The sequence below is a fragment of the Geotrypetes seraphini genome, chromosome 8 (assembly GCF_902459505.1).
Source record: "Geotrypetes seraphini chromosome 8, aGeoSer1.1, whole genome shotgun sequence".
NCBI lineage: Eukaryota > Metazoa > Chordata > Amphibia > Gymnophiona > Dermophiidae > Geotrypetes > Geotrypetes seraphini.
Window position 1 is genome coordinate 152,231,181 of NC_047091.1, and position 25,757 is coordinate 152,256,937.

A 25,757-nucleotide genomic window follows, 5' to 3' on the forward strand; every position below is an offset into this window, starting at 1 on the left:
GGGTGCGGGATGTGGCAGAGGGAACTTTTCCAATGACTGCAACTGGGTGGCTGTCGGGAACCTCTGATCAGGGCCAGAGCAAGGTAAGTGTATCATAGGGATAAGAAGGAGGAGGGGGGGGGGAGAAAAAGGAAGGGACACCTACTGCTGGACAGGGGGAGAAGGAAAGAGGTGCTGATAGACAGGGGGGGTGAAGAAAAAGGAACGGAGGCCTAATGTTGGACAGGGGGAGAAGGAAAGAGGTGCTGCTGGACAGGGGGGAAGTAAAACAAAGAGAGAAGGGCTGCTGCTGCTGCATAAGGAGAGCAGTGAAGGGGTGATGGTGGACACAGGGGAGGTAAAAGGAACATGGGAGGTAAAATGGACAGGGGGAGCAGGCAAGGGGTGGTGATGGACAGCCAAGGAAAAAGAAAGACAGAAAGAAAGAAAGTGGCTAAGGAGAGAGAGAGAGAGAGAGAGAAAGAAATAAAGACACACATGCATATATTCTAGCACCCGTTAATGTAACGGGCTATAAGACTAGTGGATATATAAGACACTGGAAGAGACAATGAAAGTAAATGAAAAATCTTTATTGATAAAGGTTACAGAAACGTGTGAGCAATGGAATCCGCTACATTTGTCTTGGTGAGGGAGAGTCCAAACTGTTAAAATGATGATTTTGCCTGTGGTTTGTTACCAAATGGAAATGTTACCAATTTATTTTCAAGGATCTTTTTACAAGAAATTGAATAGTATTCTTATCAATTTTGTTTGGATGGGCAAAACTCATAGAATCGCTTTAGTATCTCTACAAAAAAACAATTGTGGAGGGAGGGGTAAATTTTCCAAATTTCTATAGATATCATCAGGCCTATATTCTGCGTAAGGGTATGTATTGGATCCTGCCTGATCTCTTGGAATGGAAAATTATGTCCCCAATGCGTCTGTCTCATGTATTGGACATTAAACTACTCAGTTATGCTAAAGATAATAACATTATTTTGGATACTTGGAAGACCCTGAGAAATATTAATAAGTCAACTGAAATTCCTATAGAACAGTCTCTATGTCAATCCCTATGGCTGAACTCCAAGATACAAATAGGCGGGTCTAAAATTGCCTGGAAGGATTGGATGCAAGTAGGCATAAGAACATTAGAGGATGTTATTTTACATGGAAAAATGCTTGATTTTTCACAGTTGCAACAATCATTTGGTATCTCAAAATTTCAATTTTATAAATGGTTGCAACTGAAGCAGGCTATTCAGAAAGGGTTCCCCGAATGGCGTAACTTGAAAAATTTTTATAGCCTGCAATTCCTATGTTTTCACGCAGACATGCTAGGACATCAAGCCGCCAAGTGGTATAAATTAATATCTGAACTTATGAATAAGAAACCCAAAAACGCTCTTAGAGATATTTGGAGCATTGAGATTAAGCAATATATTTCTGCATCTCGATGGCCACGTATTTGGTCTTGGAGGATGAGATGTACAGCATCAGCATCTATGAAACAAACTTGGTTCTTTTTGTTACATCGTTCTTTTTGGACCCCAATTAGATTGAATAAGTTAGATAACTCTAGATCTAATAGATGCTGGCACTGTCATCTAGACATAGGAACATTAGATCATTTACTGTTTTATTGCCCTAAGATACTGATTTTCTGGAAATCAATTTGGGGACATATTAATAATATTTTAGAATCTGAGATTCCTTTAACTTATGAAATAGTAATTTGTGGTACCATTTTACATATCAAGGATCCCCTAGATAAATATAAAAGATGTTTCTTATTAATTATGACTAGTACAGCTATACAAATGATTTAAAGAAACTGGAAAAACTGGGATCGTCTCAACTTTGCATTCTGGTGGGCAAGTTTATGTCTAATTTACAAATATGAGAAAATGAATGCTGATTTGTTAGGGAATACAAAAAACTTTAAATTAATTTGGGGCCCATTGTCGTCTTTTGTAGAATTATTATAGTTATGATTTTTGTTGTTAGATAAAATGCACATCCAGGGAGGGGGGAAGGATTATAAGGTCTTTTAATTGATTATTTATACAGATGATAATAGGGGGGAAGGGTGGTATTTTTGAGGTTTGATAAATAAGTCTGATTGATCATATGTATAACTTATGTTTAAAATATGTATAATATATCTCTGAATCTATGATAAAATTTTATAATTACTTTAATGATAAAGATTAGGATGGGTGGGGGAGGGTAATGATCTGTCTCTGCCTGAAACTGAAATCCTGCAACTGCACCTTGGACCCATTCCCATCCTATCTATTTGAGAAAATACCCGCACAGGCCATCTCTTCTCTCACTATACTCATAAATTCTGCCCTATTATCGGGCCTCTTCTCCCCTGAAATGGGACGCATTGCACTGACCCCCCTACTGAAGAAAGCTGACCTAGACCCCTCCTCCCCATCCAATTATCGCCCAATAGCAAACATTCCGCTCCTAACCAAATTGCTAGAGTCCATCGTCTCCTCCCAACTTTCAGCCTACCTGGAAAGATTCTCTATCCTCCTACCCTATCAATACGGCTTCAGACCCAACTTCAGTACCGAAACCCTCCTGGCCTCCCTTATCTCGAAGATCCAACAATTTCATTCTCATAAAAAATTTGCCGTTCTCCTTCAATTCGACCTCTCTGCTGCCTTTGACGTTGTCCACCATGACATTCTAATCTTCCTACTCTCCGAGATAGGCATCAGTTCTACAGTCCTCGACTGGTTTTCGAACTTCTTACGTTCTCGCTCTTACACCGTCACCAAACATGGTTCCTCCTCCTCCCCATGGAAACCGACTTGTGGAGTCCCACAAGGCTCCCCCCTATCTCCCATCCTCTTCAACATTTATATGTCCTCCCTGAACCTATCCCCCCTAGAAACACTCTACACCTACGCCGACGATATCCTGGTCCTCATCGAGACCGACGCAAACCTCACCAATCTCGCAGCTAACATTTCTTCCTGCATAACCAACCTTCAATCCTGGGCTCACACTGTACAAATGAAATTGAATGAGTCCAAAACCAAACTACTATGGCTCGGCCCCAAACTTGATCAATTACCCACTTCAATCCCACTGCCCACAGGTTCCTCTCTACAGCTGGAGTTCTCTAGCAAAGTTCTGGGCATCACCATAGATTCATCATTATCCTTCAATGACCACCTCAACTCCCTGATAAAAAAATGCTTTTGCAGCCTTCACATGCTGAGGAAAGTGAGGTCCTGCTTCCACCAAAAACACTTTGCCGTCCTCGTACAATCCATTATCCTTTCCAGATTGGACTATTGCAATTCCATTTACCTAAGCGTAACAAAGAAAAGCCTTCACAGACTCCAACTAATACAGAACACCGCGGCCAAACTTATCTTCTCAAAAAGTAAGTTTGATCATGTCTCACCGCTCCTATCCAAACTCCACTGGCTTCCCGTTATTTCCAGGGTCCACTTTAAATGTGCCTGTCTAACCTTCAAGATCCTCCATGGTATCCTCCCTCCTTTTATCCCTCTATCCTGGAATTCCTCAAATCCAACCTCCACTAGATCCACGCAAAAATTAAAACTATCCTACCCCTCCTTAAAAGGCATCTCCCTTGTTGGTAAACTTGGCTCTTCCCTCCCTTTCAGAATCGCTCAGCTCTGGAACAGTCTCCCTTCCCCTCTCCGCAATTTGTGCCCCCTTCTACCATCCCGTAAGCATCTGAAGACCTGGCTCTTCTCCAAAACGTAACCCCGTCCCGTTCCTGGCACTCTTACACCTAACCTCTCTCCTCTCTTACTTATATAATTCCACTGGAGTTCCGTTCCTTCCCTAACCATGTAAACCGTGTCGAGCTCCATCTGCGGAGATGATGCGGTATATAAATCCAAGATTTAGTTTAGTTTAGTTTAGTATGAATCTTGTAAAAATGTAAGTAATGTCTAAAGTGTTAAATGTATAATCTATGTTGTTTCCACTTATTGAAAGTGTTTTAAAATGAATAAAGATTATTATTTATTTTTTTTTTATATATTATTTTTTATTTTTAAATTTTACAGAAAGTGTACAACATATTAAAATACAATTGATAAATATATAATAACACTTTTATATCTAATACATTATGTTCTAAATATATTTTTTATCCCCTCTCCCTCCCCCCACCCTTCTATTACTTTTCAATTCATACATTACATATTGTATAATATACTATAACATATTATGTAGAAATCATTTTCATTACCCCCCTCTATGTGTGTCATAATAAAGATATTTAAAAGAAGAAAAGAAGAAGAAAACTCATAGTATTTATTCATTACAATATTTTGTCAATGGCCCCCATATTTTTATAAATTTAATATATGTCCCTCTTTGTATTGCTATTACTCTTTCCATTTTGAATATATGACATATTGTGTTCCACCAAAATGTATAATTTAGGATATTATAATTTTTCCAATTGTTGGTTATATGTTGAATGGCAACCCCTGTCATGATTAATAAAAGCTTGTTATTTTCTGGTGAAATTTGACTTTTTTTCCTCATCATCATTCCAAATAATATTGTATCATATGATATTGCTATATGATTTTCCATCAATTTATTAATTTGTGGCCAAATTGAATTCCAAAAAGATTTAATATAGGGACAATGATATAGTAAGTGATCTAATGTCCCTGGTTCCAGATTGCAGTGCCAGCATTTATTAGACTTAGAACTGTCTAATTTTTGTAAACGTGTAGGGGTCCAAAAAGCTCTATGTAATAAAAAGAACCAAGTTTGTCTCATAGATGCTGACACTGTACATCCCATTCTCCAAGACCAAATTAGTGGCCATTGAGATGCATTAATCTGATGTCCAATCTCAATGCTCCAAATATCTCTTAGACCATTTTTTGGTTTTTTATTCAAATATCCAGATATTAATTTATACCACAATGCGGCTTGATGTCCTAGGAAGTCTGCTTTAAAACATAAGAACTTTAAACTATATTGATCATTTAATGTTTTCCATTCAGGGAACCCATCCTGAATGGCCTGCTTCAATTGCAACCATTTAAAACTTTGTGTTTTACTTAAACCAAATCTATGTTGCAATTGTGAAAATTCCAGCAGTTTACCTTCTGAAATAACATCATCTAAAGATCTAATGCCTGCAATAATCCAGTTCTTCCAAAGGATTTGAGCTCCGCCAATTTTGATCTTGGAGTTTATCCATAAAGATTGATTAGTTGATTTGTATATTGGGATAGGTGTTAATTTACTAATAAATCTCAACGTTTTCCAAGTATCTATTAATATTTTATTTTCTCTGTATCTTCTAGGCATGTTGATACTTGGAAGATGAACTAAATTTAGGGGAAACATAAGGCGCCATTCTAAATACAACCAATCCGGTGCATTATCCATAAGTTCTGGAAGGATCCAATACATACCCTGACGTAGAATATAGGCTTGATGATACCTATAGAAATTTGGAAAATTTACCCCTCCCTCTTTAATTGATTTTTGCAAAGTTACTAAAGCAATTCTAGGTGTTTTACCAAGCCAAACAAATTTTGTTAAAATGCTATTAAGCTTTTTATAAAAGGACCCCTGAAAAAAAATAGGTATCATACTCATTTGGTAGCAAACTACAGGTAATATCATCATTTTAATAGTTTGAATTCTTCCCCACCAAGAAATATGTAATGGGTTCCATTGCTCACATAACTCCGTAACTTTTTTTAATACATATTTTTCATTCTCTTTTACAGTATCTTCAATTGTATTTTTAACTTGAATACCAAGATATTTAAATCCTTCTTCTTTCCATATGAATGGAAAAGTGTCAAATAATCCTTTTACACAATGAATATTTAAAGGTATTATTTCAGATTTATTCCAATTAATTTTATAACCTGAAAATTTGCTAAACTTATCAATTAATTCCAATAAAGAAGATAAGGTAGACTCTGGATTTCTCAAATAAAGCAAAATATCATCAGCATAAGCCGAAATTTTATATTCCATATCTGAATATGGAATACCCTGTATCTCCCCTGTTTGCTGTATTGCTAACAATAAGGGTTCTAATACAACATCAAATAACAAAGGAGACAAAGGACAACCTTGTCTAACTCCCCTCTGCAATTGAAAACCATCAGATATCATATTATTAATATTTAATCTTGCCATCGGGAAGCTATACAATGTTTTCACCATTTGTATAAATCCAGAACCTATACCAAACCATTCTAAAGCCTGATACATAAAATTCCATTCTACCCTATCAAAAGCTTTTTCTGCATCCAATGAAACTGTAAAAGCCGGTTCATCCATTTTTTTTGATAAATTTAGCATATGAAACAATAATCTAGAGTTATTAGAGGAATGTCTTTTAGCAACGAAACCCGTTTGATGCATATCTATAATATGTGGGAGAGCTTTGGCTAATCTCAAAGCCAAAATTTTCGCCAAAAGTTTATTATCTACATTTATCAAGGATATAGGCCTGTAGTTTGAAACCAAAGTAGGATCTTTATTTGGCTTAGGTAAAACAATTATTATTGATTCAGCCATAGTACCTTTAATATCACCTTTTATAAGTTGTGTCTGATATAAATTTAGTAAATGTGGGGAAAGGACATTTTGAAATGTTTTATAAAATTCTACTGTATATCCATCACCACCTGGAGCGGATCCAACTCTAAGAGATCTCAATGCTGTTTCTAATTCTTTTAATGATATAGGTTCATCTAAACTCCGTTTTATATGATCAGGGATCTTAGGTCCATTAATAAGATCTAAAAATTTTTTTCCATCTTTTTGTCTCTCAAAATAAGGCTCGGAAGAATACAGGTCCTTATAAAATTTTAGAAATTGTTTTAAAATTATTTTAGTTTGATTTGTTATTATGCCATTATCATCTTTTATTCCATTTATATTTGTTCTTCTTTTTTTTGCTTTAAGATAATTTGCCAATAATCTTCCCGCCTTATTAGAATTTCCATAATACATTGTTTGTTTGGAAAACAAATCTCTTCTTATCATTTTTGAAGTTAATTCATTATATTTACCTTTTGCTTTCAAAAGAGTTTGTAAAACTTCATGTTCCCATTTACTTACCAATTTAGCTTCTAATATTTTTATTTTTTTTTCTAATTCTATATATTGTATTTTAATCTGTTTCCTAACATAAGCTGAATATGATATTATATTACCCCTCATAGTTGCTTTAAATGCATCCCATACATTCTCAATAGATGTATCCTCCACTAAATTTATTTGAATTCGTTAATTTGTGTTTTGAAATTTTCCAAAAATTTGTCATCCACAAGCAATGCATTATCAAATCTCCAAAGAGGTCTACCATTCTCCAATTGATCTAATTGTAATTCTATCCATACTCCCGCATGATCCGAAATAATAATAGGATCTATGGAGGCTTTAATCACCTGTTGCACTTTATTTGTTGAAACAAAAATATAATCTATTCTTGAAAATGATTTATGAACCTGTGAACAGAATGAAAATTCCTGATCATTAAAATGAAGAATACGCCATATATCTTTCAAATCACATGCTTAAGCCAAATTATCTAAACCTAAAGATTTTATATTTTTACCTGGTTTTTTATCTAATAATGGATCCATTACAGCATTAAAATCTCCAGCCACCACTAAATTAGAAGCAGCCAGTGGTAAGAACATATTCTGTAATTTTTTTAAGAATTCTGATTGATTCGAATTAGGGGCATATATGTTAAACAACGTCAGGGCATTATTTCCCATACTTACATCAATATGTAACCATCTTCCATGTGGATCTGAATTTACAAATTTGAGATTGGCCATACATTTTTTATTTATAAGAATTGCCACCCCTGCTTTTTTACCCTCTGCTGGAGCAAAAAAACATTCTTTCACCCACCCACCCGTTAGTTTCTGAGATTCTTTTATATTAAGATGGGTCTCTTGTAGACAGTAAATATCCGCATTTTGCTTTTTTAAAAATGTTAATACTTTTTTCCTTTTGATTACATGGTTCAGGCCATTGACATTGATAGAGTATATTTTAAGAGTCATTATATGTTCTAATACTTATCATTATAATCTTCTTTTCCTCTTTTGTCATAATTAAAATCAAAAAATTATTCTCTATGACACACATATTTACCCCTGAAGTATCTAATCCCTTATTAATTTTTTCTTTAATCATTCTAGTAAATCTCATTTTTTTCCCCTCCCTTTCCCACCCTATACAATGACTGCTTAAGGATACACATTGGAATAGCAATCAGAACATTCCTCTTTCCCCTAGGCAACCAATGTTCAATCAATATCCCTTTCTATCTATCTGTATTAATCTTTATTATCTTTAATCATTTTTTATTCTTAACATTTCATTAATGTATCTTTATTTTTTCATAAATTTTTAATTTATATTTTCCCAGTATTATAATTTACATCTTAAATCTATATCTTAAACATATATTAAATATGTTATTAATATTTTTAATATATCTTATATTTTTCCTCTTTATATTTTTATTGTCTTTTCTTTAGTTTATGTTTTCTTTTCTTCAGTTTTTCAATGTCTCATATTTTTATAATTTTTCAGAATGTCAACAAAACCAGTCTTGATGTTTTATGTTAAAATGTCATAGGTTCTGATTTTGAGAGAAAGGCTTTTAATTTTTCTGGATCTTCGAAATATAGAGATTTATCTCCAGATGATACTCTCATTTTAGCTGGATAGTATAATCCATATTTGTATCCCTTTTCTTTTAGTTGAGGTCTCATGTCTAGTAGTCTCTTTCTTTTATTTGCTGTGTTTTTTGCAAAATCCGGTAGAAACCATATTCTGGATCCTTTGTAGTTTAGATTTTTGTCCTTCTTGGCGGCATTTAGTATTTCTAATGCTTGTTGGTATCTAAGCATTTTGAATATTATTGGTCTTGGCCTGCCTTTATTTTCTACATTTTTTACTGGGATCCTATGCGCCCTTTCTATTTCTATTGGTTGTTTTAATTCAATTTGTAGTATTTTTGGGATTAAGTTTTCTAGAAACTGTATAGTATTTTTTCCTTCTAAGTTTTCTTGTATTCCAAAAAGTTTAATATTTTTCCTTCTTCCTCTATTTTCGTAATCTTCTAGTTGATCTTTCAATTTATTCAATTCTAGATTGTCATTTTTGCATCTGTTTATTTCACCTTCTATGACCTCCATTTTATTTTCTAGTATAGTTGTTTTTTTGTTATTTACTTCCAATTGTCTGTGGATGTTTAGAATTTCTTCTTTCATTTCAGACATATTGGACACAGTTTCTTTAAGCATTTGTTTTATTTGTCTTAATTCCTCCATAACTTCTGCTTTACTCAATATATCAGATTCTTCAGTTGGAAGTGGGATCTTACTTGGTTTTACTTGATCTTGTTTTTGTCTTTTTGCTGACATACCCGTTTCATTTTTATTTTGTCTGGTAGTTGCCATGTTGTTATTTTTTATGGAGTTTATTTTGTTCACAGATGTTAAATGATACAAGAACCTCTTTAAGTCACTATTTCAGTAGTTTTGTCTTTAATATCTTGCTATATCAGTTTAGAAAAAAATGGTGAGGAAATTTCAAAAATTTTTTAATTTTCCTTTCTTAAGTTTAATCTCTATAGGTTTAAATTTGGTATCTTAGGTTTTTAATCCTTTTTCTTCCAGGATTTGGTTCTATCTTTTGAAGTAGAAATTTTTCCTTTCTTTTTCCCTTTCTTTTTCTCAGTTATCTGTCCCAATCTTGTACTGAGAAAGAACACTCCTCTTTTAGGGTCTGTTATCACTTTAATATTGGCAAGAAGGTTATTTTATTACCACCTTATTTTAAAGATTGACATTTATCAGCTTTTTACTTATATCAGTTTGAAACTCTTTTCCTTTTCTCACTTTCGTCGGGTAAATCAATGTCAGACCATCACAATCTTTAAACAGACTCAAATCTTCTATTACAGTATTCTTAGAGCAACTGTCAGTTATTTGTCTCCAGTTCTATTGTTGTGAGGAAAAAAAAAAAAAAAAAATGTCGGTAATCCTTCTCTCTGGCTCTCCTCCCTCAAGCCCCGTCACAACCTCAATGGAGGAGGGCAACACTCAATCCAGCAATCTTTCCTTCCTTTAGGTTTCTTTCAGACACGTCGGGTCAAATCTTTATATAGATTTTTTATACTATCTCCGCCAGTCACTCTCCTCCGATGACACACCGCTACAGCGCTGAGAATAAAATTTTGGTAATCCTTTCTTTTGACGCTCCTCTCACAAGCCCAATCGCAGCCCTGACCGAGGAGATCAATACTCAATCCAGTAACTTTCTTTTACTTTGGTAATCTTGAAGTAACTGTCATTTATCTGTTCTCAGCGCCTCTCAAATGCTCCGATATCACGTTGCTTCAGCTTTTTTTTAAAAAAAGCCGTTAATCCTTTCTTCTGGCTCTTCTCTCACAAGCCCAATCGCAGCTTTGATAGAGTAAAGCAATTTTCAATTCAGTAATTTTCTTTTACTTTAGTAAACTGACATTTATTTGTTCCCAGCGCCTCGGTACTTAATTAGTGAGAAAAAAATGCCGTTAATCCTCTCCCTCAGTTTTCTTCACTCAATCCCCTTTTCAGTATCGTCAAAGGAGGACAACTTTCAATTCAATATTTTCCTTCTTATGGGTTCCGTTTAATCATATCGGGACACAATCTTCCTCCACAATTTCCCCACCAGCTTTGTCAGTTACTCACTCATTCTCCTTGCCGTTTCAGCGCTGCAATTCAAGTCTCATTAACCGCCGAGAAAAAAAAAAACGGCGCTCTGCCTTTCCGACTCCTATTACTTTAGACTTCACTTTAACTTCAGCAAAAGAGGATTTTATCTTTTATCATTTGTTCCGCTTCTTTAGTAAATATTTTTTTTATGAAATTATCCAGAAGGGAAATTTTTTTTTTATATTCTGTTGCCTAGATGATGAGGAGCTTCACGATCACACATCCATTTGTGTTCGCGTTAAGCCACGCCCCCTAAAGATTATTTTTTTAAAAACTTGTTGGTAGATCATTTTGACTTGGTCATTTTAAAAGTAGTTCTCAAGCCCAAAAAGTGTGGGCACCCATGATTTACATGATGCTAAAAATTTAGGGATGGTCCACTCAGCAGGCAGAAGCCTTTCTTGTCCACTTAACCTAATATCAACCCCTTTAGTTTCTCACCCATCTGATGACTCTCTGTGTATGGATAGTTCGGTCATGTCTCTTCTCATATCTGGCCAGACCACTAGGCAGATTAGGCATCTGGCCAGAACAGAATAATTTGGGGAAGGGGTGGCACAGATACTACAGTCATCGGCATCTCTAAACAAATTTCTGTGTAGCCAGTGCAGGGCCTTGCACAGCTGAAGATTCACCTAAGGGGGCTCAGATATACTTGGGCTGGTCCTGATTCTCCTCAGCCCAGCTCCCTCAAATTTATAATATGAGCAAAAGACAACTAACAAACCAACTACACAGGAAGCTGAAGCAAGATAAGTCCCCTGAGCTCAAAGCTAGAATATTCATCACTATGGAAGATTATTGTGGTTGTAAAATAACTTCTTATCTCCTCAAGCTGTCAAGACTGCAGTTTGTATAAAAGAAACTTGAAAATGTAAATCTGCTTACATCATATCCTGCTGCAAATGCAGCCAACTTTGAAAGGGACTGCTTTCCTGAGCCTCCAACACCTACGAGCAAAGCATGGCCACGATCCATCCTGATGATGCGATGCACACGAGTTAAGTGTTCCAAAGCATCGTCAAAGAGCACCAAGTTCATTTTGGTCTCAAATTCATTATATTCCTCTAAAATTTCCTAATAGAAGAGGACACAAACAATAAAATGACATGACTGGATGTTCAGTAACACTGTAACAGTATATTATTAGTCTGTTGTCAAATGATTTTCTGTGAACAACTTTGTTGCAATACCAAATCCCTTGGCACGTCATTGTTTGCACAGCCTCTACTTTGGTAACAGAATTTGGCAGGTAAATTTTCACTCCTAAGGTCACTGCAGCTGGTCCATAATGTGACTGCACAATTACCACTACTATTAATTATTTATATAGCGCTATCAATTGGTCACAGACTGCCCTTTAATATCTCATTTCATGCCTTATTTAGAAGGTTTACACTGGCTTCAATTTAGAACATAGGGCTAGTTTCACTAACCTGCCTCTCTGTGCCCGATCCATGGGCGATTGCATGCATGCCGAAAAATTCACTAAAGGCCTACATGCAAATGGGGATGATTGTTGGCACGCCTCCCATCAACTGCATGGATCGCTGGAGGACTATCCTTGAGCATGCACAGACTATCTTCCTTGAATGTAGATGGTCTGCTCATGCACTGGCCCTTCGTGCCTGGCAGAGCTTTTAAAAACTTTTTTTACTAGCTGACTTTTAACTTTTTGACTGTCTTTTCTACTTCGCAAGCCCGTGGTTTTAACCCACTTTAAACCTGCGGGTTAAAACCACAGGTTCGCACTGTGGGGAAGAGCAGGTGGGTCGGAGCTGAACAGGGCAGGAGATTGGGGCTGAGCAGGGCAGCAAAACAGATCTGGAAAGTCAGGGGCTGAGAGCAGATCGGTGCTGAGCAGGGCAGTCAGACAGCTGGAAAGTCGGGGGCTGAGAGCAGGATATCGGGGCTGAGAGCAGAGAAGCGGGCAGAGAAGGTCATGGCAGAGAGCAGGAGAGCCGGGGGAGGCAGAGAGAGAGTCGGGGGAGGCAGAGAGTGGGTTTATTTCAGGGCTGCAAGGCTGGCAGGACAGTTGGAAAAAAGGTGAGCGACTGGTCCCCAGCAGTCGCTTCTTATTGATCAGCAAGACACTTAATCCCCCCATTGCCCCAGGTACATTAGATAGATTGTGAGCTCACCGGGACAGATAGGGAAAAATGTTTGAGTACTTGAATAAATTCATGTAAAACCATTCTGAGCTCCCCTGGGAGACTAGTATAGAAAACTGAATATATAATAACATAAGAATTGCCACTTCTGGGTAAGACCAGTCGGTGTTCAAAATTTTTGTTTAGTGAATCGCGTCCCTACCTACTTTGCATGCTGTTTCCCTCATTTGCATGCACAGATTGGAATTGGATCGGTACACAGGTTAGTGAATCAGGTTGGATGGAAATCAGGTCGCAAAGGATTCGCAAACCGATTGGTACATGATTGGTTTGCTTAGTGAATCTAGCCTATAGTGTTTGAAGTTGGTTCTAATGGCACAAACAGTCCACGTGAAGCTGTTAAAAATCCATGGATAACTTCATATGGACAGTTTATCTGTTTAAAGCAATATCTGCTCTATGTGCAATGTGAAGAAAGTGCACCCATCATCCGCAGAAAAGGAGGAAGCAAATCTCTACAGGTCTTTCTCCCTTGTATTTTCCCTTCAACAATTGGTGCCCTTTCTATAGGTTAAAGTGTTCACATGTAGCCAGTTGAAACTTAGCCTCCCACAGGGTACCTGGAAGAGAGCTTTTGCTGCATCATAATCCTGGATATCTTCATAGACACGAGGCTCACCCTCACGCAGTGCAGTTCTATAATCTCCAAATAGAATAGGGTTTCGCATGACACTCTCCATATCCTCTTTAAAATGCTCTTCTATCAAGTGCTCTATATTTTTTTGTACCTTAAAGTATAAAATTACAAACTAAATGTTATCTGCTTTAGTAGTATTAATATTGTTTTATTCTTCCTTCTTTACCTTTTATTCTTTAAATTCCCTAATACAGGCAATGCTACCCGCATGGCGCTAGTATTCTCCAAGATTATTCCTCAGCCTTGCCTGTGGCCAGCAAGCATCACTTGACATTGTCCCTTACTCTCCAGGTTCAAGGGCATCACTTCTGGGATTTAACTGAACCCTGTCAGGCTCAATATACTGGACACTCTAATGTGGGCAACATTCCTTCTTTGTATTCAGAAATATTTATTGTACATTGCTTTAATATATTGACAAAGAAGAGCACAGTCACTTAACTGTAACAAGTGTATTTGAAGACAGCAGGCAGATATTCTCACATGTGGGTGACATTATCCATGGATTCCAGTACAGACAGTGCAAAACTACCCATACTACAAATGCGCCGGTGCCTTCCTGCCTGAAGTCAGCTCGTGTGGCCATCAGTTCAGTAAAAAAGCTAAGAAACCAACTAGAGGAGGTAGGAGGGTTGTGAGACTATCTGCCTGCTGTCCTCAGATAACACCTCTTACAGGTAAGTAATGGGAATGTGTGTGTATGCTTTGAGATCTAGAGAGCATAGCCAGTCATTCTTCTCCAATAGTGGCAACTGGGTTTCCAGAAAGACCATGCAAAATTTCTTCACCAAATACTTGTTGAAAGCACAGAGGTCCAAGATTGAATGGAGACCTCTTGTCTTTTTTAGTATGAGAATATACTTGTAGTCCTGTAGAAAAACTTGCTCAATTGTGTTGAGCTGGAGGGCTGAGAACTCTTGGTGAAGCAGTGAGGTCTCACTGGAATTGAAAACAGATTATTTTAGATGATGATTTGGAAGTGGTGTTTGCAGTCGAAGCACATAACCTTGTCTCACTATTTTTAGGGTCCATTGGTCTGTTATGAGGGTCCAATGTTGATGGACCTCCAACAGACCTCCAACAGGAAGAGACAGAGGAATGGGCTGTGTTATACTGGCTAAGCTCTCAAGAAGTTAAGTCAAAAAGATTTCTGAGATTCTTGCTGAGTCTGTGATTGAGTCTTCTGAGTCTTTTGTTGCCTAGAAAATCTTTGAAGAGGAGCCCTGGAGATTATAGATGATGGTACATACCGACATCTGTAAGAATAGGAGGAGTGCTTTGGGTTGTAAAAGCTTGAGGCTTGGATGATTTTGCAGCAGAAAGAGTAGATATGAACTGCTTATGTCTGGTGATTTTCTGGGTTGCCTCCTCAATTTTTTCCCCAATGAGCTCATCTCCCAAGCATAGAATGTTGGTCAAGTGCTCTTGGACATTAGCATTTAGGTCAGAAACTCTGAGCCATACTTGTCTCCTCATAGCGATTGACAATGCTGATGTTCAAGGTGACATCAAAATCATCAATGACCAAGCAGGCCATAAGTAGGTCATTCCTAATGTGTCGGAAGACATTTAATTGGTCATCAAGTATGTATTGCTCATAATGAGATAAATTCTGAGCTAAGAAGTTCATATAAAAGGTCATATAGAAAATGTAACTAAGAATCCTGTTGGTTAACATGATATTCTGGAATAATCTCCTACCAAATTTGACTAAGATTCTTCCTTCTCTGCCTAGAGAAGTGCTAGCATAGGTTCTTGAACTGCTAGTCCTTTTTAAGGCAGACTCCATAAGTAATGACTGGTGTTGTAGTTGGGGTTTGTCAAAACCTGGGCACGACTGGACCCTGAATAATGTGTCCAGTTTGCATGGAGCCACAGGAACCAAAAGAGGGGCCTCCCAATTTTTAAACATGGAATCCTTCATTAGATTATGTAAAGTAACACTGTAACAGTATATTATTAGTCTGTTGTCAAATGAATTTCCTAGTCTGTTGTCAAATGAATTTCTGCTTTAAGCAGTCCTTAGGTACTTACTCATAATCTAATGCATCAAAAAGTTCTGCTCTAGGTTCAAACTTTGATTTCATCTTAACTGGTAAAGCTTGCCCAATCTGTCTGATGAAATTAATGAAAGAGAGGCTCTCTGGTGGTGATCTCCTGCGAGGAGGTGGAGGAGATGGGTCCGATGATAGGCTATAAGATTCCTCAGCAGAGAGCTCTGGGTAATCTAAGGAGAAATGGTGAGACAAATCAGTCATACTCCTCAATATCCTGCCTCAAGGATGGGGAACGATGAGTTGGACATCAAGAAGTACATTGAGGTGGAGGAAAACATCAACTTTGACATCGAGAACATCAAGAAGTGTTTCTTGATGATCTGTGGTGCTGATCCAATAAATGCCTGAAGCAAAATAAAGAATTTCAACATTGAGATGAAGTAGTTCTCCTAGACCTCGAGTAACATTGATGGGGAGTACGAGATCTGGCTTTTGGTGTCAACTTAGAGCTCTGCTAGGACTGGGATGGTACCAGTTGAATCAAGGCTTATATAGCCTGGGATTGTAATATGCCAGCCAACTCCCTCTGTACCAGTTCTTTAATCTGGTTCTGTAAAGATGGCACCGGTACCGTGGTAGTCATCGGTACAGATGGTGCAGTACGTACTGGGTGTTGAGGTGTTGGTGACCTTGATGATGAAGCGCACCTATGAGGAGACACCAGTTGAAGAGATGGGGATCTCATCTCAGTGCGTAGATGCTTGGCATGCCTCAATGGTGTAGACACCTGAGATGATGCCAATGCATGCTGAGGTGTCGGTGCATGCTTGTAGGGAGAAACTGCTTGTGCTTCTTAGCCTTCTTATCAGATTCCTCAGATGGTGGTATCAGCGATGACACCAAAATTGAGCAAGGCATTGGTGCTGGCATCGTCTTTGACGCTAAAGAAGGTCTTTGCTCAGTGTCTGAATCAGCAGCCATCCTCGATACTCCTGTTGTAGACCTGAAAAATTGGAATGTATTGGAGCCATCTAGCCTTCAGTAATCTTTTTTTAAGTTGAAAGTAGAACCTACAAGAGTTTACACAGGTCCAAGGTGCTGAACACAGCAGTTGTGTGGATTAGTGGCCGAGATGATCCTGTTGTATCAAGAGCACCGCTTAAAGCCACTGGATGGCTTTGACATTAAGGGAAAAAAAACACCAATGTAAGATTGAAAATGCAATGGTCTGGGGAGGTCAAGTAGATGTTAACCCAAAAACAGCTCTACACTCCCGGCCTGAAACAGGTGCAAGAGGGTCCGAAGGCCCAAAAAAACATACCTTAGACAAAAATGAAAAATTTCAATCAGGAATGAAAAATAAAACATTAAGTGAAAGAAAAATGAAAAATATAAGTGGGAAGATAAAAATAATAGTTTGATGTGCTTTTGGAATAACTCAAAAAAATACAGCTTCTTAGCTCTTTGGAAAACTGAGAACTGATGGTCCTACGAGCTAACGTCAGGAGGGAAGGCACCAGCGCATGAATGGTATGGGCAGTCTCAAGACTTTCATAAAGTTTAAATTGAAAGTACATAATTGCACTGTCCATACCGGGCTCCGTGGATGATGTCACCTACATGTGAGAATATGTTACCTGCTTGTCCTGGGATAACGTTGCATAACACTATAATAACAATGTACTCCAGTGTTATTCAGATAACATTCCAGAGTAACCATAAAACAGAGATTTTGTGCTGTCACCCTTTAAAGGACATTCATTCAGTTTCTTTTCTGTGGGTTTGCTGTACTGAAGAGCAAATAACTTTGCAAGTAAACTATCTGCTCCCCCCTCTCCTTTTCCCTTCCCTCCCCCAACCCCCACCAGTCATGTGCTGTTTCTAAACTACCTCTGCTAGGGACCACAGCTCTTTCTCCACCTCTTTCCCTTATTTTCCCTCTCATTTTATGTATCTTCATATTTCTCCTCCTGGCTTCCATTTCTCTTTCCTTCAACGCCACTTCTTTTCTTCTCGCTTCACCTTAGGGTTACCATATTTGTGAAGTCAAAAAAGAAGATATGTAACCGTGCCACACCTACCCCAGCCCTTGCTTCACCCCGATCCCATCCCATGCCACCCCCGATTAAATAGCACTGAATATTGAGCAGCAACTGCTTACTTAAGGTGTCAAGACCATGCACATATTTCAGAGAGAAATTATGCATGTAATTTCCTTCAGCAAACTGCCTCAGATAAATAGTGCCTATGGATTTTGTACCTTCTTTTTCTACAGATCTAATTTATATGGAAAATAACATGCATAGATTTGGAAAATATAATCTACATGTGTTAGGGTCAAAAATCAGCCTGCAGGGATAAGTAGCTTCTAAGTGTTCACAGCCATGGGCTCAGTTAACCACAAATATTCAATGACAGGGCATGACAGCCTCTGACATTGAACATTAGGCTAGTGTAACAATTTAGAAGCTAACCATGCACTGACCAATAGTCAGACCAGTGTGCAGTTAGCTTGGCAGATAAAGCTAGGACATCTTTTCAGCTGTCATAAATTTATCCACTCATTTAACCAGTTAGTAGACTGAATGTTGGGACTGGCTCCACCCACACTGTGATGCTGAACCGCCCCTGACCTAACTGGTTAGTGCTTTTGCCTCTCCTGCCCGGTCAAAACCTTCTGAATATCAAGCTGTAGTTATTTAATTTATTGACATGCAGCATTTCTATGCTTACCAGTGTCTTGTCCAGTTCATTAATCAATCTGTCATGGAAAACTCGCAAGCACTCATTTCTCCATACTCTTACCATATGTCCAACTGTGAAGAACCTGATTGAAGATTAACATGAGATGAACTGCTGTTACGAGAAACACTGAAAAGGGATTTAAAAGATTTCTAGAGTTTCACTTCCATTTTCGTTCTGTCAGTCACCATTTTCTTTGGGTCACCTCCACCTCACAATTCCAATCACCTCTAGCCTCCCCAACACCTCCATGCACACTTTAATCAACTTTTTTCAAAGAAGGAGAGTCATCTCGAAGCATGGACTTTAGACCATTTATTGTTCTATTGTCCATTTATTTTGGTTTTTGGAAATCAATATGGGGCCAAATAAATTGTTGGAAAATCCAGTGGCATTATCCTATGATACTGTGCTTTTTTGGCATGTCAATGGGAGCTAAAAGTCAAATATCATCTAAGAACAACAGGCTTTTATTAATAATGACAGGAGTTGCCATACAACAAATTACGAGCAATTGGAAGAATTGGACGAGGCTTAATTATAGTTTTTGGTGGAATTCATTGTGTCATATGTATAAAATGGAAAGAATATTAGACATTCAGAAAGGGAATTTTATGAAATTTCAGGAGATTTGGGAGCCATTAGCAAAATATTGTAATGTTTAATTATTGTTTTTCCCTATAACATGCACATCTGGGAGGGGGAAGGTTGGGGATCTGATAGATTAATGAATTTAGATATATTGGGGTTCATTAAAGAAATTTTATGTGATGGGCATTGTGATTATTTAGGAGGGGGGGCTAATTCTGAAATGGATATTAAACATAAGAACATAAGCATCACCTCTGCCGAGTCAGACCATAGGTCCATCGTGCTCAGCAGTCCGCACTCGCGGCGGCCCCCCAGGTCCATGACCTGTAGTGTTCTTTCACTTAAGACATTTTATCCTTTATAGTACCCCTCTAGCTATACCCCTCAATCCCCTTTTCCTTTAGGAACATGTCCAACCCCTTTTTGAAACCCAAAATCGTACTCTGCTCTACCACCTCCCCGGAAGCACATTCCAGGTATCCACCACCCGCTGGCTGAAGAAGAACTTCCTAGCATTTGTTCTGAATCTGTCTCCCTTCAGTTTTCTTGCGTGCCCTCTTGTTTTTGTTTCCCCCACCAGTCTGAAGAATCTGCCTCTCTCCACCCTCTCTATACCCTTCATGATCTTGTAAGTTTCTATCATGTCCCTTATCATTTTTGTTGCTCTTCTCTGGACCCTCTCGAGTGTCGCTATATCCTTCTTAAGGTACGGCGACCAGTATTGAACGCAGTATTCCAGATGCGGGCGTACCATCGCCCGATATAGCGGCAGGATAACTTCTTTGGTTCTGGTAGTGATTCCTTTTTTAATAATTCCCAACATTCTGTTCGCCTTCTTGGAATGGAATATTAAGTGTGTCATTGATGTATAAAATGTGGTATTTATTGTTACACTTACTGTAAGTTTTGAAAATAATAAAGAATTGGAAAAAAAAAAAAGAGAGTGTATATGTCCCTAACAAAGTTGTGTACAGATCCTATTCACACTAACAGTAATTCTGTCTCCTCACATGGGTGAAAATCTCTACTATTAACTTTAATGGATACTTTTTCCAAGCTAAAATACATGTACAGTATTTTTTTTAATGCTAAAGTATATATCTACTTCTATATCTCAACCTCATGAGCACTTCCCCTAATGAGGGTCAGAATTCACAGAAAATTATGGTACCTGCATTATTTTACCTATTTACGAGGAGTGTGGATATTATTATAGAAACCCATTTCTGTAGAAATGACTTTTGGTATTGTCTCCTAAAATATCTATATATGTCAGAGAATCATTACAGGGATTTTTTTTTTTTTATCCACACTCATGTTCTATAAACTCCATAAATAAATAAATAAGGACCCCTTTTATCAAGCCACATTAGAGTATGAGCATCAAAGTTTTTACCACAATGGCTAACAATAAAAAACCTAAATAGGCTTTTAATTTTTAAAAAAAAATCTTTATTGAGTTTCTAAAGCTAACAAAAATGCAATACAATAGTAATCATATATGCACTTATAAGCAATCAGAATCCATACAACATTAAAAAAAAACACCCAGCCAACATTTTCATAAGGGAATAGAACCATACAAAAGAAATACCCCCTCCCTAAGTAGGCTTGATAAAAGGGAGCCTTATTTATTTAGTCAGTTTTATAGAACCTGAGTGTAGATCCAAAAATATCCCTGTCACGAAAAAAACCCACAAAAACCTAAAGTGGCTTGATAAAAGGGAGCCTAAATGTACTTTCCAAAATCAGGCTCATTTATATCTGTGTAGAGCTCCATATGTAATCCTAGCTTTGTAATAGAAGATTTTCATAAAGAACCAGGCCATGAGGTTCAATCGCTGAAATACAGAAGCATTTTTAAGGTAGGAAATTTGATAAGATTAGAACAACTTCAATTTTCCTAAACAACATCATCAACATAATAATAATAGACTAGTGCTTTAAAATGTGACCTTCACATTTCATCTATACCTCAAACACACCCCAACATTCATGGAGTACTTCCCTCTGTGATGCCCGCAACCTTCAAACATCCACTAATAATGCTCAGATAATTTTGTTTATCTTATTATAGTAGAATAAAGACCTCAGACACACCTCCTCCACCTTTGATAAAAGTTCATATCCGGTGGGAATCTTGGTGCATGATATTCCTCATTAGCCCAGATTCATTCAGCCTATCTTATTTTTAATTTTCCATAGTGTCTATTTATTATTTTATACTTAGCTTAAATCCATCATTCTTTCAAGCTACTTGAGGCCCAGTAGCATGAAAGAATGATGGATTTAAGCTAAGTATAAAATTCATCATAAGATTTAAATAAGAACTTCATGAAATATTCTAAAAGAATAAAAAACAAAAAATAATAGACACTATGGAAAATTAAAAATAAAATAGGCTGAATGAATCTGGGCTAATGAGGAATATCATGCACCAAGATTCCCACCAGATATGAACTTTTATCAAAGGTGGAGGAAGTGTGTCTGAGGTCTTTATTCTACCATAATAAGATAAACAAAATTATCTGAGCATTATTAGTGTATGTTTGAAGGTTGCGGGCATCACAGAGGGAAGTACTTCATGAATGTTGGGGTGTGTTTGAAGTATATTTGAGTTTTTCAACCCTAACAATAGTCTTAAAGTGATAAAATTAAAGGCCATCTTTAACTGAACTTCACATTTCATCAACAGCTGTTATACAGGTCCTAATTCATTTTAGGAACGTCACCAAAGAAAATTAGTGTGGATGGACACTTGTGCAGTGTTGGGTTTTTTTAATATGTGGTTTATAATTTTAGCCTGTGAAAATTCCCCCAAAGTCTGTTTTTCTGAATACCAACAATAAATATTCAAAAGATACTGTAAAAATCAGATGGGTGGAGGCTTCTCAAGGATCAGAATTAAAACCACAAGTGTGAAAAGAAAGCAACCTTTCACATCCTATGAATGTTAAAATGTTATTCAGAAAGTGAAAATGGAGTTAAAAAAAAAAAAAAATTATACCGCTCTCGGGTTGTTAGAACGAGCCCATTGTAGATCCTAGAAAGGTCACGAAGATTAAATATGTAATGGAATTTTGAAGGGGTGGGAGGTAGATCCCGAACAATCATATTGTAAAGAACCAAGGTACATTTGGTCAGTGGATCACAGACTGCCTGAATGTCTTCAGGAAAAACCTGCAAACAGAAAAAATAGTGACATCCTAATATTTTATAACATTAGGTATTGTAAAACACAGGTAGTCCTTTACCCACACATATATTATCTCTAAAAGACTGGAAAGGCTTATATTGAAAATGAGCTTTCAAAACAACTAAAGACGGAGTAAATATTCAGCTTGTGGCATATGGCGTTTTGCTGACCACCACCTGCATTATGTCCAAAAATTCAATGCCAAGCCACATCTGGATTCTGGCATTAAATTTTCAAGTTTGCTGAGCTGGCAAAAGCATACCTGGGTAAGCGCTATATTCCGCATGTAATGGACAATGGGGCACCACATGAAGATAGGACTGCTTTTTATGTGGTGCTATTTATGTGGTTACCGTATTTCCTCATGTATAGGCCGCGACCTATACATGGGTTTTATAATCTACTGCAGTGGGTGCGGCTTCCATTGTAGATAAGCTGTCCCATTAGTAGATCAGTCGCGGAGTCCCCGTACCTGTAGCTCCCTCGCTGGATGGCTGCCAGCTGCCTCCTGCAATGTTACGGCCAGTGGTACATGGCAGGAGTGATTTTTTCAGCATCCAGCCTAGCCCCATGTTGCTTCCGCAACGTCTGCTGTCAGTTCTACCATAAGAACCGACGACAGGCAATGAAGAAGCAGTGCAGGTCAAGGCCGGATGCTGAAAAGATCGCTCCTGCTCTGCACTGCTGGCTGCAAGATTGCAGGAGGCAGCCAGCAGCTGTCCAGGAGGTATTTACCAGGGGAGGGAGATGATGTATAGGCCACTCCATTGTATAGGCTGATGTAGGTTTTAAAACTCTTAGATAAGATGTGGCTAGTAACATGGGGCAGCTTATCTAAGAGTTTTAAAACCTAAATCGGCATTTCCTGCAGCCTATACATGAGGGCAGCCTATACAAGGGGGTGGCCTATATATGGGGAAATATGGTACTTTGGCCTGTTAAGTGCAGAATATCTTCCCTACAGCACTTAACTGGCCAAGCAGTGGCATAGTAAGGGAAGGAGACACCTGAAGTATATACTCCCCCCCCCCTCTTTGCACTCTTCCCTACTGCACTCCCACCCATCCCCCTCCCTGTACCTCTTTAAATTTTTCACCAGCAGTGATCAGCATCTCCTACCTTCTGCTCACACCAGCCTCAGCTCTCCCTTTGATGTCACTTCCTGGACCCATGCCCACGGCAGTCTTTCTCCCCCACCCACCCTCCCTACACCACTGCAACCAAGTGCTGACTCCACTCCCTGAACTCCCCCCAAATAGCTGATTTTGAGATAGGGGCTAAGTGCACATTTTCAGCACCACTAACTGATTAAGTGCTGCTTAAAATGACTGGTTAGCCCCAAACAAGCAAGTTAAATGGCCAGGAACCATTTCTGGTTGCTTAAATCGTTTTGAACATTGACCCGTAAAATAATATGCAAATTACCACGGTGTGGCCTTTTAAAATAGAGGAATAAATCAGGTGCAAAGACTCTTCAGAAGGAAACGTGATATTGAAAACACTGAAGAGTGAAATAAATCGAGGGTCTACTTCATTGCGACCTCCTCCAGCTTTTCCCATAGCAGCAATGAAGCCAAGATCTCGAAGGAATTTGCAGTTCAATTCCTTGCCACGGTCATACATGCCACCTTTTTCCAAAAGTAACTTCAATAAGGCTATTGGTTGTTGTGTGCCATATTCATCAACCTGTCTCAAGACAATAAATTGGTGGAGATGGTTATACAGTGGAGTTTTATAAATCATTTCAAAACATTATAATGCCCTATTTATTAAAACTATATCAGACACAACTAAATAAAGGTTGTATTACAGGTACTATGGCTGAATCAATAACTATAGTTTTACCTAAGCCAAATAAAGATCCCACTTTGGTTTCAAATTATAGACCAATTTCTTTAATAAATGTGGATGGAAAAATTTTAACTAAGGCATTAGCATTAAGATTGGCTAAAGCTCTCCCTTTCATTATAGATATGCATCAGACAGGTTTCGTTGCTCAAAGACACTCATCTCATAATACTAGACTGGCACATCACATGTTATATTTGACAAAATCCATTAATGACCCAGCATTCTCTATTTCATTAGATGCTGAAAAAGCTTTTGATAGAGTGGAATGGATCTTCATGTTTCAGGCAATGGAATGGTTTGGAATAGGATCCGGATTTATACAAATAATAAAAGCATTGTATAGCTCCCCTGCTGCTAGATTATATATCAATAACAATTTTTCAGAAAGATTTATTCTACAGAGGGGGGTTAGACAAGGATGCCCACTATCTCCTTTGCTTTTTGATATCGTTTTAGAACCCTTATTATTAGCTATAGAACAGGTAAGGGAGATACAGGGTATTCCGCATTCAGATAGAGAATATAAACTATCAGCATATGCGGATGATATTTTACTTTATTTGAGAAATCCGGAAACAACTATTCCAAATTTGCTTGAATTAATTGAAAAATTTGGAAAATTTTCAGGTTATAAAATAAACTCGAATAAATCAGAAGTGCTTCCACTCAATGTACATTGTACAAAAAGTTTATTTGACTCATTTTCTTTTATTTGGAAAGAAGAAGGATTAAAATACTTAGGAATTTGGATTACAAAAACTGTGGATGAGACTATGAAAATTAATGAAAAAAATTTATTACAAAAAGTGTCAGAAATGTGTGAACAATGGAATCCTTTATGCATATCTTGGGGGAGAATACAAACTGTAAAAATGATGATATTACCAATAGTTTGTTACCAAATGGGTATGATACCAATTTTTTTTCAGGGGTCTTTTTACAAAAAATTGGATAAGATGCTAACAAAATTTATTTGGCTTGGAAAAAACCCCAGAATTGCTTTAGTATCTTTACAAAGACCAATTGCGGAGGGAGGGGTAAATTTTCCAAATTTTTATAGGTACCATCAAGCCTATATTATGCGTCAGGGTATGTATTGGATCCTCCCAGAGCCCATTGAACATATACCAGATTGGTTCTGGTTAGAATGGAGATTAATGTTTCCTTTACGTCTGAGTCATGTTATCAGTATTCAAATACCAAGGTTATATAAGGATCACAAAATATTTGTTGATACTTGGAAAACTATAAGATATATAAGTAATCTAACTCCTATTCCAATAACTAAATCAACGACTCAAACAATATGGCTCAATCCAAAGATCAAAGTTGGCGGTTTTAAAATTATCTGGAAACATTGGATGATTGCTGGAATTCGGATTTTAGAAGATGTAATAAATAAAGGTAAACTGCTTGAATTTTCACAATTGCAAAATAAATTCGGTTTGAATAAATCACAATATTTCAGATGGATGCAATTGAAGCAGGCCATTCAGGTAGGGTTCCCTGAATGGAAAAATCTTAATAACTATCATAGTATGGAATTCTTATGTTTTCAGATAGATTCCATGGGTCACCAGGCCGCAATGTGGTATAAATTGATATCTGGATTCGTACATAAAAAGAAAATAATGGTCTTAGAGATATTTGGAGCATTGAGATTAAGCATCAGATTAATGCATCTCAATGGCCACGACTTTGGTCTTGGAGGTTAAAATGCACATTGTCAGCTTCTATGAGACAAACTTGGTTTTTTATTTTACATAGAGCTTTATGGACCCCCACACGTTTACATAGAATAGATAG

General features: G+C 37.5%; 1 protein-coding gene across 2 annotated transcripts in view; it reads right to left on the minus strand.

Moving 5' to 3' along the window:
* Window positions 1-25,757, minus strand: part of DNAH10 (dynein axonemal heavy chain 10) — a 543,078-nt gene that overhangs the window by 212,001 nt on the left and 305,320 nt on the right. Inside the window, exons 47-51 of one of the 2 annotated variants that reach the window (XM_033954154.1) lie at window positions 23,526-23,786; window positions 21,912-22,084; window positions 18,305-18,398; window positions 13,498-13,665; window positions 11,655-11,843 (exon numbers count right to left, since the gene is read on the minus strand). In XM_033954154.1, coding sequence (XP_033810045.1) covers window positions 11,655-11,843; window positions 13,498-13,665; window positions 18,305-18,398; window positions 21,912-22,084; window positions 23,526-23,786 — 885 coding nt within the window. The remainder of the gene's footprint in view (window positions 1-11,654; window positions 11,844-13,497; window positions 13,666-18,304; window positions 18,399-21,911; window positions 22,085-23,525; window positions 23,787-25,757) is intronic. The other variant, XM_033954155.1, reaches the window with a different exon arrangement.